The 17,480-nt window shown below is 47.8% G+C and overlaps 1 protein-coding gene across 3 annotated transcripts in view; it reads left to right on the top strand.

The window, feature by feature from the left end:
- The window catches only part of PRIM2 (DNA primase subunit 2), an 801,093-nt gene that overhangs the window by 163,158 nt on the left and 620,455 nt on the right, over positions 1-17,480 (top strand). For all 3 annotated transcript variants that reach the window (XM_069235757.1, XM_069235760.1, XM_069235759.1), the window contains exon 7: positions 16,506-16,643. In XM_069235757.1, the coding sequence (XP_069091858.1) occupies positions 16,506-16,643 (138 nt within the window). The remainder of the gene's footprint in view (positions 1-16,505; positions 16,644-17,480) is intronic.

The following is a 17,480-nucleotide window of genomic DNA, read 5'->3' as shown; positions in this document are numbered from 1 at the left end:
AACTCTCTGATATTCAGTGGAAAGTAGAGGACTTTGAAAACCGGCAACGTCGTAACAACTTGCGCTTAATTGGGATACAAGAAGGTGTAGAAGGGCAGGACTCAAGAGCCTTTATAATTAGATTGCTTAAAGCAGCACTCCCGGAGCAGACTGGATGGGACTGGGAGAAAGAGATACAGAGAGCCCATCGGTTTCCACTACATCTGAGGAATCCACAATTAACAGGAAGAAGTGGAACAGCCCAGCAACAGCCTAGGGCCTTTATAGTCTATTTTGGCAATTATCTGTTGCGCCAAATAGTTTTTGAGAAAGCCCGCCCTGATGCTAGGATTAGCTGTGAGGGCTGTACATTCTTCTCCCGCCCCGACTTCGGCCATGCTACGGTAGAGAGACAATGGCATTTGAGACAACTGATTAGCCCCTTCCAGGAGAAGGGAGCGGAAGCCTATCTACTGTCCCTGGCTCGACTTAAGACTATATATAATGGGATGATACGAGTGTTTGCATCCGAGATCAAAGCCAAGGAGTACTTGCAGTCTTTGACTTAACTGTTGATACATGGTTGATACATGGTTAAAAAAAAAAAAAAAAAAAAGAGCAGGGCTTATTTAAATAAAAAATATAAAAAAATAAAAAAGGAAAAATTTAAGTGGCGGGTGATAGAGGTGGGTAGCCTGGGGAGAGCAGAAGAGGAGGAGGGGTGCTCTTATTCAAATGGTTGGTTTGTGGGGGTCTAGTCTTTTAGGGGAAACAATTTTTCTTTGGTTAGTCAATTTGCTTAATCTAGGAGTCGCTGCAGGAGCCCTTCAAGGGGGGAGGGCTGCTTGTACATCTTACAGACTACAGTCTGGAAGCCTCATTTGGTTGGGTGGGGGGTGGGTGGGAGGTAGGGTTTCCTTTTGTGGGTGGGGAGGTGATTGGTGGGGTGGGGTGGGGTGGGGTTGGGTAGGTTTTGCATGGGAGATGCACAGAAATATGCATTTGAAGGCACAGGAGATTATTAGGTGTATGATGAAACAAGATGTAAGTTTGGGTGTATTTGTTACAATTTTCAATGGGGGACCGTAATGTTTTACGGGTACCCACCTTAAATATATGTGGGCTAAATGATTCTAAGAAAAGACGTCTTGCCACTCATGAGCTTAGAACATTAAGGGCAGATATAATTTGTTTGCAAGAAACGCATGTTACCCCGGCTAAAAAGTATTTGTTGGATTTTCCTGGTTTCCAATTAGTCGCGTACACCACCCAAGAAACGAACACTAGAGGGGTTGCATTACTTACACGGCGAGATCTTCTTAAGGTGGTCAAGAAAAAGGTTGATAACATGGGCCGATGGGTGATAATAGAGTGTGCTATGGGACAATCAAATTTTACTGTGTGTTCTATCTATGGCTCTAATGTTGATGATCCGGCTGGTATTAATATGTTGAATACTGAACTTGCACTCTGGGCCTTACTGCTTATTGTATGTGGGGATTTTAATATACATACTGAGACTAATATCCCCTTACAGAATCAGGGTTCATACGTCGGACGAAAGCCGAAGGTGTTTCGCGCCTTACAAATGTTGCTGCAGACTCATGGTCTTGTGGATGCATGGCAGCATTGTATGCCTATGGATCCTGGTTACACTTTCTTTTCATAGCCCCACCGAAAGTCTGTCCGGTTAGACTACTTTTTTTTGTCTTCATCGTTATGCGAAGGAATTCTGGTGGAAAAATTCCCTAGGGTCATATCTGACCATAATCCCTTGGTAGTACAACTCTCGGACTTGTGTAAGGAGCGACATCTGAGACCCTGGTCTTTTGACCGGGGCTTGCTGCTTGACTCAGTTTATGTGTCACGGATGAAAGTATGGCTAACTGAGTTTTTGGGTTTTAACAGGGGTACGGCTCCACCGGGGGTGTTATGGGATGCTTTAAAGGCTGCTATCCGCGGGGAAACTCTGAGCTACGCCCTTAGGCGGGAGAAACAACGGCACCTAGCTATATCTGCGGCCCAGACCGAATTGGCTTCTCTGGAGAGTCAGATAGTGGGGCTTGCAAGGAATAATGCTCCAATACAAGATACTTTGGATAAGATTACGGTCATGAAGGCCAAGATCATTCAGTTGTATTTAGACCAAGACATCATTAAAGCCCAGATTCGTACGCAGGAATGTTATGAGTTTAGTGAGAGGGTGGGCAAGGTGCTTGCATATAAGACTAGACAAAAGGCAGCTCGGAGTGCCCTTTTGGCAATTAAAGATAGGCTGGGGCAGATTGTGTATGGAGATACGTTAGTATTACAGGTGTTTAAAGAATATTATTCCGCATTGTACCAGCAGGAAAACCTCTTCTCGGATGAGAGAGACGAAAAGATTGCTCAGTATTTGAGTGATATGTCGTGCCCAAAGTTATCGCAAGAGGAGGGTTGTCAGTTGACTGCCCCCATTGAGTTGGATGAGATTATCTCGGCTCTAACTGCTATATCTAATGGGAAAGCCACTGGCCCTGATATGATCCCAATAGAATTCTTTAAAACGTTTTTTGAGGAATTGAAGGATGATATCATGGCACTCTTTACGTCAGTACAGGCTGGAGAGCGGGCGCCGGGCTCATGGCTGGAGGCTAACATTGTTATATTTTTTAAAAAAGAGAAGAACCCACTTTTACCAGGCTCCTACCGACCTATCTCATTGATAAACGCGGATGCCAAATGGTATGCCAAAATCCTTGCTGTTAGGCTTAGTCGAGTTATTGGTGGGCTTGTTTCCCCTTGGCAACATGGGTTTATTCCCGGGCGGGGGACCGCCGATCATGTTAGGCATGTTATCACCATGTTAGATGCATCTCAGGCTATGGCGGCCCCTATGGCATTAATATTATTAGATGCCGAAATGGCTTTTGATCGGGTCAATTGGAAATACTTATGGACAGTGCTCAGTAAAGTTAATATAGGGGCTGGTTTTATTAAGGCTATACAAGGTTTATATCAGAAGCCCCTGGCTCGAATTCAATTAGCCGGGGCAATTTCAGAACCCTTCTATATTACAAGAGAAACTAGGCAGGGCTGCCCCTGCTCCCCTTTATTGTTTGCACTCTATATAGACCCCTTGATTCAGAAGTTATTGCAAAGTACATTGATCTCGCCTATGGTAATGGCGGAGGGCAGGTTTAAAATTTTGGCATATGCTGATGACATAGCCGTGTCTACTCCTGAACCAGGGAAGGCGATCGAACAAATAGAGAAACTAGCTGCGGAGTTTGGGGAAATCTCAGGCTATGCATTAAATAGGAGTAAATGCCAAATATTGGGCAATGAGTGGGCCATTATTGAAGACAACAGGAGGGCCAATCAAGTGACCTATCTAGGTGTCAGATTGTCGGTTAATTTGGACTTGATAGTAGAGAGCAATCTTGCTCCTGTCTTAGCTAAAACCAGGAAAGAGTTGCATCATATGAACAATCTGCATTTAACAATTATTGGTAGATGCAATCTTATTAAAATGATTTTTTTACCTAGGGTCCTATATTTTTTCCGCACCATCCCGCTGGAATTTAACAAAGAATGGTTTAAGCATATGGAGAGTTTAGCAACTAGTTTTATCTGGTCTTTTAAAAAAGTACGGCGGGCATATAAGTATTTAGTGCTACCCAGAGAGAGGGGGGGGGGGGTGGGCGGCCCCTCATTTTCTTTTTTATTACTGGGTATCTGCACTGCAATATATCCAACCATTAGTTAATCGACAGGCTGATAATAGAGATTTTGGCGAAATTTGTCCTACTATATATAATATGATTTGGGGAAGTCATGCCAATGCAGCTTTCTTGAGAACAGTGGAGCCTAGTTACTTTAAAAAAGTTAAGTTCAAGACTGTCTGGGCTGCATTTAAGGTCTGGACCAATGTTAAAAAAAAAAAAATTGGAATCGGCCGGATCAATTTTTACACCCCAATTTTGAATTCGTCGGTACTTCCTGACATTTTTAAGGATGAATACTGTACCAGGTGGGCACAGTTTGGTGTATTGGTGATTTCTATGGGAATACCCACCTTAAATCTTTTGAAGAACTGACAAGTGAATTTTCATTGAACACTAAGGATTTTTTTAAATATTTGCAAATTAGACATTTTTGGGGGGTAAATTTTAGATCAGCATCTGGCCAGGTGGGGGATAGAATTCCAGTTCTGGAGGTTCCTCATAACTCCACTAGAGGGCGGGTCTGCTCGCTTTATCCGCTCTTCTTGAACTTAATGCCAGATGACTTGAGTAAACAGGCGGAGAGGTGGGCTCGGAATATTGGAGCTTCTGAAGTGGCAGTACGTACTTCTTTAGAGGCACTGCGTTTTATATTATCTGCTGGGCCACAAGCCCAACATTATAAGACTATTTTTCACTTATATTATACTCCCGCTAAGCTATTTAATTGGGGCAGCTCAAGGGGGGTGGTGTGTCCCAGATGTAAGAGTGTATCGGCCGACCTGGTACATATGTTTTTTAAGTGCAGCAGGCTACATGAATTTTTTACTGATATGGCTAACTTTTTAACTAGGCTAACCCATCGGGAGGTGGTAATTTCACCGCAATTAGTATTACTTGGAACTGATGGAGTGGTATACCCAGAATATTCACAGAGGTTTTTGTTTCTAGCCATGTCTGTGGCCCGCTGCTTTATTGCATCTGATTGGTTGGAGTCAACTCCACCAACTTTTAACCATTGGCTGGCTCGGATGTGCTCATTGTTTTATTTAGAGATGGGCTCTTATGCGTGTATGGGCCGCGGGCGTAGACGGATGGGTGAAGCTATCTGGGCCCCGTTTGCACAGTGGCTAGGCAATAATTGAATCAGGCTCGTAGGGGATCTATTCATTTATTTAATTATGCTCAATTTTGGCACTTTATTTGTATTCTAATGGTCGTGAACAGGCTATTTCATACGCCCCCTCTCAGTGGTCTTGATGTCTGCTGTAGATTGATGAAATGAATTTATGTAATGATGTGTATTTATTGAATGTATTCATTGTATTTATTCAGCCTTCTTTCTGCTTTGGTATTTGTACACTGTGCATCTTCAATAAAATATATTTAAAAAAAAAAAAAAAAAAAAGACACACTAGTCCTCCATCAACGGAGCTGCCTTCTGGGTCATCTCTGCGATTCCCTGACTTCCCGGGAGCCGAAGCCACCCCCTGCCCAACTCCGAGTTTTAAGAGGCCATGTGCCTCTGTTTTGAGCGGCCCGACCTGCCTTCAGGCGCAGTTGAGTTGGTTGGGGTCCCTTCAGTTTCAAAGCAGTCAGCCTCCGCTCCTGAGGGCCCCTCCGGATCCAGTTGCGGATCAGTCCTGACACATTTGTGCCACGACAACCTTCCCCGGTGTCGGGTCAGACGTCGACGCTCCTGACATCGGTTGGGCCCACAATCGACATCGATCTCATACCAGACAACCCAGATCTGGAATGACATTGCTTGACGCTAATTCTGTTCTATATGGGCTCTCTTGGGCCCAGGGTTGATCCCGACCCTTATTCTTGTGGGTATGGATACGGGGAGAGAATGGAGGGGCCACTGGACCTTTTAGAATACCAGCTTGACCCCCAAATTGACTGGGTGCAGGATTTGGGTGATGCCAGTGGACTAGACACCTCCCCTGACACTGGCATGCTTTCTCCTCCTAGCGTGGCTACAGAGGAGGGTGCTTCTTACTCTATGGTGGTGAGAAGGGCGGCTGAGGTCTTGGACCTCGAGCTTCCTTCTGTGGAGGTTAGGCCTAACATCCTAACTGAGGTGTTTCATCCGGGGTTTTCCTCCTCCGAGCCCCTTTTACCCTTCAATGAAGCACTGACAGACGTCCTTTTGGGTACTTGGTCCAGAGCCCTGGGACCTGTGAATAGGATGATTGCCCGCCGCCATTGGCCTGCGCCGTCAGACCCAAAATTCCTGACCCAACACCCTATGCCCGAGAGCCTCGTCATCCAGGCTTCTTCTTCACCCTGCGCATTTCCTGCTGCACCCCAGTATAGGGAGTCAAAAAGACTGGATAATTTGGGGAAGAAGTTGTTTTCTTCCAACAGTAGCGCTGTGGTCCGTATGCCTTTTCGGCTGCTATTCATATACTCTCTGGGATATGGTCGCGCAAGTGCTGCCTGCAGAGGAGGCCAGGGCTGTCCTGTCCCAAGCTGTAACAGATGGGAGGGATGCAGCTAAGTTCATGATTTATTGTGAGCTGGATACGACTGACTCTCTGGGCATATCGGTTGCATCGATGGTGGCATTGAGATGCCACGCCTGGCTGAGAACGTCTGGCTTTTCAGGGGGTGTCCGGCAATCCTTGATGGACATGCCCTTTGATGGCACAGGTCGCTTCGGAGACAAGGCGGACTCTGTGCTCGAGCGCTTTAAGGATTCCTGAGCCACGGCCTGGTCCCTTGGCCTCGCACCTGCACCTAGACCCCAGCAGTCCACCTTTCGTGGCTACGGAAGGGGCACCCAACAGTGTCCTTTTCCACCTGGCCACAGACCTGCGCATGCTGTACAGCCCCTGCGCAGACGCGGGATCCCACGTTCCCAGGGATCAGGGAGCCACTGGGTCGCCCAGTCCAGCCCCGACCCCTCCTCAGCCTCCAAGCCTTCCTAGTCCGCAGGTATAGCAGGAGCCAGTAGGTGGCAGGATACACCATCACCTGCCCCAATAGCAAACCATTACCTCAGACAGGTAGGTACTCAAAATTGTCTGAAAGGGCTACTCCCTCCCCTTCGAGACATCTCCTCCAGCCATGCGACCATCATACATTAAGATATCGGAGGATCATATAACGCTTCTCCGTGAGGAAGTCCAAGCCCTTTTGGCCAAAGGAGCTATAGAGAGTGTTCTTTTGCCAGAAGTAGGTTGTGGTTGCTATTCCCCCTACTTTCTGGTTCCGAAAAAGGACAAAGGTTTTCGACCTATATTGGTTCTTCAGTCCCTCAATCGCTTCCTAAAAAAGAAGTTCAAAATGTTAACATTGGTTCACGTCCTATCTGCGCTGGCTCCCTGAGACTGGATGGTAGCGTTGGACTTGCAAGACGCATACTTTCACATTCCTGTCTTGCCGACCCACCAGCGTTACCTACGATTCGTGGTAGGTCACAAGCACTTTGTTTACTGTGCTCCCCTTTGGCCTTACCAGTGCCCCTCGGGTGTTCACAAAAATGATGGTAGTGGTGGCAGCTCATCTGTGCAGGTTAGGGGTCCCAGTCTTCCCCTACCTCGACAATTGGCTGTTGAAGGTGAACTCGCCCCAGACAATCATCTCCCATCTCCAGACTACGGCAAACCTTTTGCATTCGCTAGGGTTCACTATCAACGTGGCGAAGTCACACCTGACTCCTTCTCAGACGCTCCCTTTCATCAGAGCTGTTCTGGATATAGTGCAGTTTCAGGCATGTCCTCCCGAAAAACGAGCCCAGGATATTTGGGCTACGATACCGATGTTCAGCCTTTATCCTGGATTTCAGTGAAAATGACTGAGGCAGCTGGGTGAAAGACGTGCAGTGGTGGTTAAGGAATCCGGTTTGGGTCAAGGGCAGATCCCTCTCCTTTCCCCAAGCAGATCTTACGATCGTGACAGATGCATCACTTCCCGGATGGGGTGGCCACATGGGAGAGGCAGAGATTAGAGGTATCTGGTCTCCGGCGGAAACCGGTCTCCATATCAATCTTCTGGAGCTCCGAGCAATTCGACTAGCATTGAAAGCATTTCTTCCCTCCCTCAAGGGGAAAGCAGTGCAGGTTTTCAAAGACAACACCACTGCCATGTGGTATTGCAAAAAGCAAAGCAGAGTGGGGTTGTGGACTCTTTGTCAAGAAGCTCTTCGTCTCTGGACTTGGCTGGAACATCAGGGCATTTCCCTGGTGGTTCAACACCTGGCAGGCTCCCTGAATACCAGAACAGACGAACTCAGCCGACGATGCATGGTCAATCACGAATGGCGTCTCCATCCAGAGGTGGCGCAAGGTCTCTTCCTGCAGTGGACAGAACCTTGGTGAGACTTGTTCACCTTCGTAGAGAACGCGCAATGTCAGCTGTTTTGTGAGTCAGAGTTTCCAAGCTCGGCGATGCTTTTTGTCACGAGTGGAACTCAGGCCTCCTGTACGCCTTCCCGTCAGTACCACTTCTGCCCAGAGTTCTGAAGATCAGGCAAGGCCGGGCCCAAATAATACTGATGGCTGCGGACTGGGCACAGAGAGTCTGGTATCCCAAGCTCTTGAACATGGCCATAGCTCCTCTGATCAGACTGCCTCTTCGGGAGGATATTCTGTCGCAGCAGCAGGGGAAAGTCCTCCACCTGAACCTGTCAACTTTGCGACTTCTTGCGTGGAGATTGAGTGGCGACAGTTGACGTCTTTCGACTTGCCACCCGAAGTCAGTGACGTTATCTTAGCAGCCAGGCATCCCTCAACCAAAACTGTACACGCCTGTTGATGGATGAAATTTGTAGTGTGGTGCATCGACAGTTCTGTCGATCTATCTGCTCCTCTCTCTCTCAGGTCCTTCTCTTTATTTATTGCCTTGCCCGGCAGGGTTCCACCTTGGGCACTCTTAAGGGATATCTCTCTGAAATCTGCTTTAAGTTTACCTGATCAGCCTTCTTTATTTAAATCTCCCATAGTTGGGTGGTTTCTTAAAGGCCTCACCCATCTTTTTACTCCTATCCCATTCATCATGCGCCAATGAGATGACAACCTGATCTTAACTTAAGTGTACCCCGTTTGAACCGCTTCACAAATGTCCTTTAAGGCCCTTAGCAATAAAGACTGTGGTGGTCATTCTGACCCTGGCGGTCTTTGACCGCCAGGGCGGAGGACCGCGGGAGCACCGCCGACAGGCCGGCGGTGCTCCAATGGGGATTCCGACCGCGGCGGTAAAGCCGCGGTCGGACCGGCACCACTGGCGGGCTCCCGCCAGTGTACCGCCGCCCCATAGAATCCTCCACGGCGGCGCAGCTTGCTGCACCGCCGCGGGGATTCTGACCCCCCCCTACCGCCATCCAGATCCCGGCGGTCCGACCGCCGGGATCCGGATGGCGGTAGGGGGGGGTCGCGGGGCCCCTGGGGGCCCCTGCAGTGCCCATGCCACTGGCATGGGCATTGCAGGGGCCCCCGTAAGAGGGCCCCTACATGTATTTCACTGTCTGCCGCGCAGACAGTGAAATACGCGACGGGTGCAACTGCACCTGTCGCACAGCTTCCACTCCGCCGGCTCGGTTCCGAGCCGGCTTCATAGTGGAAGCCTCTTTCCCGCTGGGCTGGCGGGCGGTCTGAAGGCGACCGCCCGCCAGCCCAGCGGGAAAGTCAGAATTACCGCCGCGGTCTTTCGACCGCGGAACGGTAATCTGACGGCGGGACTTTGGCGGGCGGCCTCCGCCGCCCGCCAAGGTCAGAATGAGGGCCTGTGTTTCTACTTGCCATTACTTATGCCCGCACAGTTAGTGAACTCCAGGCTCTGTCATCTAAGTCACCTTTTCTTGACATACACCCTGACAAAGTGGTACTTTGCACAAGGGCTTCTTTTCTACCCAAGGTAGTGACACCTTTCCATGTCGGACAGTCCATAACCTTGCCTACCTTTTATGCACCCCCACATCCCTCTCATGAAGAGGAGGGACTCCACCATCTGGACCCAAAAAAGAACGTTGGCGTTCTATCTTGATTGTATCAAAGACTTCTGGGTGGACAATCAACTCTATGTGGGATATGTGGGTGCAAAGAAGGAAGGCTTTTCAGAAGAGGACCATTTTAAGATGGGTACTCATATGCATCAAAATGTGCTATGCTCTGGCTAAAAAGCAACCTCTTGAAGGTTTGAGAGCTCCCTCTACCAGAGCTACTGCTGCTACCACAGCATTAGCACGGGGTGTTCCAGTCCTGGATATTTGTCAGGCAGCAACGTGGGCATCTCTTCACACTTTTACCAAACACTACTGCCTGGACAATCTGGTCCGAAGGGATAGCTAATTTGGCTGTTCGGTCCTGCAGGACTTTTTGGTACGATCTTAGTTCGCAGTCCCGCCCCCGGGGATGGTATTGCTTGAGTATCTATTCAAAGGTAAGGAAATAGAAGTCTCTATCAGATGTACAAGTTACTTACCTTCGGTAACAAAATATCTGGTAGAGACATATTCTAGTTGCAGATTCCTTATCGACCCGCCCATCCTTCCTGCACTGCGAACTGATTTCTAGGGACAGGAACTTTCCCTTGAGGGCCCTAGTTTTGGCGCACCACTGTTTGCTTCATGGTTCTGCGCTACTGGCGTGGAAAGTCGTGAAAAGAAACTGACATCAGCGCACCGGGTGGTGCCTATATACGACCGTGATGTCGTCACAGCGAGCACAATGCCCACGACGCCCACGGAGTCGACCAACGCCACCTGACTGCGTGCAGAGGTACTACACGAAGAAAAATCTCCTGATCCAGTCTGACACCTGGGGAAAGTCAAAGGTAACGAATCTGCAACTAGAATGTCTACCAGATATTTCGTTACCAAAGGTAAGTAACTTGTACATTAACAGTAACAAGCGAATGATTGCTGAGCAGCTGTTACTTATAGGCATGCGTCTGGTGACATGTGAACATGTGTGTCACGCTGGGATCAGCCATAAAGTTTTTTTTTTTTTAAAGTCACTGCGCGTCCTACTACATGTGAGCATATGGTTGGTGATTTATGCACGTTATGCTGCTCTTTTTCAGTTCTTTAGGTCTCTCCTAGGCAGCCCATGCACTGTCTCTTTGAGATATTGTAGGAAGTTGGCTCTGTATATAGTATCTCAAAGTAAGAGATAGTGTGCCCAGAGTCCGTGGGTTCCCCTTAGTGTTAAGATAGTGGCAAAATTAAATAATTATAGTGCTCTATTTTGTGATAGTGTGGTCGAGCAGTAGGCTTATCATAGGGTAGTGTTAAGCATTTCTTGTACACACACAGGCAATAAATGAGGAACACACACTCAAAAACTTACTCCAGGCCAATAGGTTTTATAGAAAATTATATTTTACTAATTTAGTTTTTAGAACCACAAGTTCAAGTTTTGAAGTAAATACATAAAATGCAAGGTACTCCACACAGGTAAGTTAGGAACTTTGAATTAGAGCAATAATGTATACAGTTTTGGTAAAAATTGCAATAAGCTATTTTCAAAGTGGACACAGTGCAAAAATCAACAGTTCCTGGGGGAGGTAAGTAATGGTTAGTTTGTCAGGCAAGTAAGGCACTTACAAGTCTCAGTTCCTGGGCAGCCCACTGTTGGGGTTTCGAAGCAATCCCAAAGTTACCACACCAGCAGCACAGGGCTGGTCAGGTGCATAGGTCAAAGAGGATCCCAAAACACATAGGCGCCTATGAAGAACAGGGGTGCTCCGGTTCCAGTCTGCCAGCAGGTAAGTGCCCGCGTCCTCGGAGGGCAAACTGGGGGGGGGGGGGAAGGGAGGGGGGACACAAGTAAGCACACAAAGCACACCCTCAGCGGCACAGGGGCGGCGGGTGCAGTGTGCGAAGTAGGTGTTGGGTTTGTAATAGAAATCAATAGAGGAACCCAGGGGGTCACTCTAGCGGTGCAGGCAGGGCACAGGGGGCTTCTCGGGCCAGCCACTGACTGGGCTAGGCAAAGGGTCGCCTGAGGGTCACTCCTGCACTGAGGTTCGGTTCCTTCTGGTCCTGGGGGCTGAGGGTGCAGTGCTTGTTGCAGGCAGTCGCGGTCAGGGGGAGCCTCTGGATTCTCTCTGCATGCGTTGCTGTGGGGACCCAGGGGGGTCGTCTCAGGTTACTCACGAGGTCGCAGTAGCCTGGGAGTCCTCCCTGTGATGTTGATTCTCTGGAGCTCGAGCCAGAGGCGTTGGGTGTAGAGGGTAAAGTCTCACGCTTCCGGTGGGAAGAGTGAGGTCTTTAAAAGTTGCAAGAAAGTTACAAAGTTGTTGCTGGATTTGAACAGAGCCACTGTTCATAGGAGTTTCTTGGTCCTTTGGTTCAGGGCAGTCCTCTGAGGCTTCAGAGGTCGCTGGTCCCTGTCGGATGCGTCGCTGTTGCAGTTTTCTTCGAGTCAGGAGACAGGCTTGTAGGGCCGGGGCCAAAGCATTTGTCTCCGTCGTCTCTGCAGGGCTTTCAGGTCAGCAGTCGTCCTTATTGGTTCAGGTTGCAGGAATCTGATTTCCTGGGTTCTGGGGTGCCCCTAAATACTAAATTTCGAGGTGTGTTTAGGTCTGGGGCAGTAGCCAATGGCTACTGTCCTGGAGGGTGGTTACACCCTCTTTGTGCCTCCTCCCTGAGGGAAGGGGGGCACATCCCTAATCCTATTGGGGGAATCCTCCAATTTAAAGATAGAGGATTTCTAAAGGCAGGGGTCACCTCAGCTCAGGGCATCTTAGGGGCTGTCCTGACTGGTGGGTGACTCCTTCTTCTTTTTCTCATTATCTCCTCCAGCCTTGCAGCCTAAAGTGGGGGCAGTGGCCGGAGGTGCGGGCATCTCCATTAGCGGAAATGCGGTGGGGTGCTGTAACAAAGGGGGTGAGCCTTTGAGGCTCACCGCCAGGTGTTAGTTCCTGCAGGGGGAGGTGAGAAGCACCTCCACCCAGTACAGGCTTTGTTCCTGGCCACAGAGTGTCAAAGGCACTCTCCCCATGTGGCCAGAAACTCATCTGGTTGAGGCAGGCTGGCACTAGGAGTCAGACGGGTATTCAGGGGGCATCTCTAAGATGCCCTCTGGGTGTATTTTACAATAAATTTCACACTGGCATCGTGTGCATTTATTGTGCTGAGAAGTTTGATACCAAACTTCCCAGATTTCACTGTACCCATTATGGAACTGTGGAGTTAGTGTTTGACAAACTCCCAGACCATATACTCTTTATGGCTACCCTGTACTTACAATGTCTAAGGTTTTGCTTAGGCACTGTAGGGGCATAGTGCTCATGCACCTATGCCCTCACCTGTGGTATAGTGCACCCTGCCTTAGGGCTGTAAGGCCTGCTAGAGGGGTGACTTACCTATGCCACAGGCAATATGAGGTGGGCATGGCACTTTGAGGGGAGTGCCATGTCGACTTAGTCATTTTCTCCCCACCAGCGCACACAAGCTGTGAGGCAGTGTGGATGTGCTGAGTGAGTGGTCCCTGGGGTGGCATAAGACATGCTGCAGCCCTTAGAGACCGTCCCTGGCATCAGGGCCCTTGGTACCAGGGTTACCATTTACAAGGGACTTACCTGAGTGCCAGGGCTGTGCCAATTGTGGAAGCAAAGGTACAGTTTAGGGAAAGAACACTGGTGCCGGGGCCTGGTTAGTAGGGTCCCAGCACACTTTCAATCATAACTTGGCATCGGCAAAAAGTCGGGGGGTAACCATGCCATGGAGGTTACAGACATGCTATATCTAGAATGTGAGTTTCGAGCACCTCCCATCTTTATCATTGGTTACTGCCCTTCGTAAATGCCTGCTTTATACTACCCATGTTAGAAATGGTCTTACTCGTTTTTTGTTATTTGTTACTTTGTGAGCTCTATTTTTTTTTTTGCTTCTGCACTTACATGCTGTTGGCTGTAAAACACCAATTTAAAAAAAAAAAAATGTAATTATTACTCTGGTGCTAGTTCTGCCATGAGACAGATATGACCCCGGCGAGCTATGGGTACTGGACGCAGCCACTGCCGCAGCGCCTCTTCCCGCCCTCTGTATGAGTAGACTCCTCCAGCGGCAGCATGGCTTGAGGGTTTGGATCGCATTGGTGGGCACTGCTCTCGTAATGCATTCCAGGAGGTTGTTTTTTTTCTCCTTCAGGAGAAAGGGAGGGGGCTTCCTAGCTAGTTAAGTTTGATGTTGTTCTGGAAGGGAGGACGTGGCCACATTCTCGTTCAAATGGGTGCCATGCTACAGAGTTAGCATTCATGTTCAGCCAAGGAGGTAGCATTTTGAGTGTTAGTACTTGGCACTACCTAATTCAAAACAGGAGGTAGCATTTTTATAGGTACCTGATTATGCACACTGCTGGGGACCCAGACAGGGATGGGTTGCTCACAATGGTACAGCAATATGCAGCGTGCCCAGTGCAAGGGAAGGAAAAGAAAATATGGCCACCTCCTACTTCCAGTAATCGCATTACAGGTAGGGTGACAAAACGGTCACCCTACCTGTAGTGTACTGTCCTGTATGTTCTGGAACAGTCCAGTTTTTTTATGTGCCGTCACAGCTGAACAGTTTTTTTCCAACAGGAACTGTAAACACTGCTCCTCCTTCCCACACACCAGGTTCCCACTCCCACCGTGCTTTATTCAACATCCGAGCCGACCGATCTTCCGAAGACCTTGTCAGCTTGGGTGGCCATCTTTAACAGTCTTTGAATTGCCCAGATCCAGGTGAACCAGCCGCATTTAAATCCTTAGTAAATTGGCATCCGTGTAATGTGTTCCCATTTCATTTTATTTTCCAGCTGTGCTTCTCCCTTTACCTAGTCTCCCTGTTTTCTTTGACCTATGCCGCACTCCCGTTCTAGAAACGTCTGTGAACTGCGCATCCCATGGTGGGCGTTCAGTGTGTAAATTGCAGGCAGTATGAAACTGTTGCAGTTAAGGTTTGCTAGTGTTCCATGTTTCCCAAGGGAATACGTTTTATAGGAAATGAGAAGACTTTTCTAGTTCTATAATTAAAACTATAAATGTGTTCTAGGTGGGCTTTCAGGACGACCGCATATACCTTTTTGCGAGCTGTCATGCATTGTTTTTCTCCGGCGGTGGTGGTGGCAGAGGCTTCTGTTGGTTGAGGTTTCTATATTTAATGGTGTCAAATTTCCGTGGGTTACTGCACGTTTATTTTTAAAGCGACAGTCCCCTCCTCCGAAGTTGAGAATAGTAAACTCTCTTCACTGATGTACTACAAGGTACAAAACGACATCACCCATGTATTTGTGGAACAAGTGTTCACTTCGAGTCTGATACGTGTTTGCTGCTGTTTTAATCCAATTGTACTGATATGTTGACCTTGCAAAGATGAAAGCTAGTGCGGCCCACTTGAAATTCGAACCTGTGGCAATGCCTGATGTGAAACTAGCGTTCATGTTGCGCTAAAAGGTCCTGTATTCGGTCCGCTATCTTCGTGCTGCTTCTGTTACTAACTGAAAACCTGCATGGCAGGCCGTGTAGTATTGTGAAAGAGAAAAGCAAATTGCCAACCAAAATCCTCCAAGTCATTCTTCTTTAATGCCCTTAATGTTCAACGCTACCTCAGGTTCTATAAATGCAGTTATACATGCATGCATACATACATGCATAAGGATTGATACCAGACCGCCACCTGGGAGCCCTCAGTACTCATACACGCATATCCAAATCTCACATTACTATATGCAACAAAGGTTGTGTTGTGGTTAAATTGACTTTGAGCCCCCATTGCTGACCTTGAATTTATAATTACATTTTTGAGCTTTCAAATTAAGAGCCACTATTTGCTAGCATAATCTGGTGCTAGTTTATACTCGGCTTGAGCTGAGCACAGTAGAAAAAAACAGACATTCATTATTAACATCTAATTCCTGATTTAAATGTTCATTCAATACTATGGAGTTCATACGCGGCGTACTCAACACGTTCTTGTCTGTGCAAGAGCTCCCCAGTGACGGACGGTAACCGTGGCAGCAAAAACGTCACAAAATTTGGAAGGTGCCTAAACGTGCGACCCTTAGCCGGAATATGGAGCGAGAACATCAGTGTGGACACTGAAGAGAGAGTTGGAGGGGCAGCAAATGTGCTGCATGGCTAAACATTTACAAGGTCCCAAAGGCGAGCGAGACCTATTGGCTATGCCAATGCTTTTTTTTTTCTTTTTTTTTATCTGGGCCAATATTTATTACTAGCCGGCAATTTGGCTACCTCCTTTCAAAGGTGAGACCTGTTTAATTTTCCAATGTTTTTTGTTTCGGTCACACAGCTTGCAACCGGCCTTTCTATTAAATATTCGGCACTTGAGGTGTTATTCTGCTTGACCCTAAGTCCCCGTGTGCGGCATGCTGAACCTGCGCTAGGTGCAGCTCTTCCCTGCCTCTCTCTGCTTGCCGTACTCTCTCATGGCAAGCGTGGCTGCAGAGCGCCTCGGTGGGCGCGTGCGAGAATATCAAGGGTCAAATATCGAGTACACGTGATCACGGAATGTCGATTACATCTACATTGTTGCGTTGTGTCTAAAGTACAAAGTCACATTCTCTAACTCCGATCTAGTTACCTGGGCGATGTGCATATCTAGCAGGTACCCCGAGGTGCATGGAGTTGAGGAACCTGTGAACACTTAGCTTGATGATGTGGTGTCAGTCTATATTGTTATGGTATTTTTAGGCTTACGTAAAAGAAAAGTTCTGGTAGCAAACCTCTTTCACTTGTACTGCACAGAAGTGCGTCCTGCCACATAATGACAGCTGCTGGTTTGTGCGTGCCCCCCAGGAAAGGCATTACGGGGATGGATAGATATTACATGTTTGAGTCGCTTCTGATACTGCTTTCTTTTATTTTTAGGTTCCTTTCCAGGATGCGCTCGATTTGGTTCGCCCCAGAAAAGTCTTCCTTCGGAAAGGTTTTGCCTACGTCCCGCACCAGGATATTGTGGCCATTGTCCTGAATGACTTCAGAACCAAGCTCTCCAAAGCCCTGGCAGTAAGTGCATCCTATCACGTTCTGTTTGCCCCGAATTCAGCGTTGGTTTTCTTTTTTTTTCTTTTTTTTTCCCTTCCCTAGTTATCTCCTAAAATGAAATGGAAAATCGCTTGCAGTGGTCGGAAGTGGAAACGTGAAACCTCCCGCGGCGCGCGTCTGAGTCCGTAGAGATTAATTTTAAATAGCACTTATCTGGCTGTGTTGTACTGTGGCGAGCTCTTGTCACGGATACCGCATGCAGCGTCCGCTCTTGAATACACCGCGCCGCGGGGCCGCCTACATGCCCTTTGTGCTGCTCCGATACGAGCTGCGTGCTGTAGGTGGCGAGGGTCAAACAATTTAAGAGGAGAAATTATGTACTTATAATCCATAACTCTTTCTGAATATCTTTTTTTATTAACATAGGCCTGCCAAGTCATGTATCAAGTATAGTAATCGGATTGACGACGAAATTGTTGGGATTGTATGGTTTGACTGTGCACAGAAAAACAATAGATACTAAAGACAGATATTTTTACTACTTCTACCTCAAGCACGATAGATTAAGTTAATATAGTTTTATTTGTAATGGTTTGACCGCAGAACAAAGTCCCATTAGAAGCTGACCACTGATCACATCTTACCTGTGAAGCACACATCTTTTGAGAAGTGTAGCTATTTTAATGCACAGAGATTGGAATAAAATTGAGCTTGTGCAAGGAGAACATTGTATGAGAAATGTAATGTTGACCGTAATTAGAAATCGCAATGTGAAGCAGGCGGGCATGGATACGAAGTTAGAAAGATCTATGTATTGTTAAGGAATATTTAATGGGGGACTGGAATCAGTTTTTCCAT

This window comes from Pleurodeles waltl, chromosome 5, assembly GCF_031143425.1.
Source record: "Pleurodeles waltl isolate 20211129_DDA chromosome 5, aPleWal1.hap1.20221129, whole genome shotgun sequence".
NCBI lineage: Eukaryota > Metazoa > Chordata > Amphibia > Caudata > Salamandridae > Pleurodeles > Pleurodeles waltl.
Note: the sequence above shows the minus strand (reverse complement) of the source record. Positions and strands in the feature narration are given on the sequence as shown.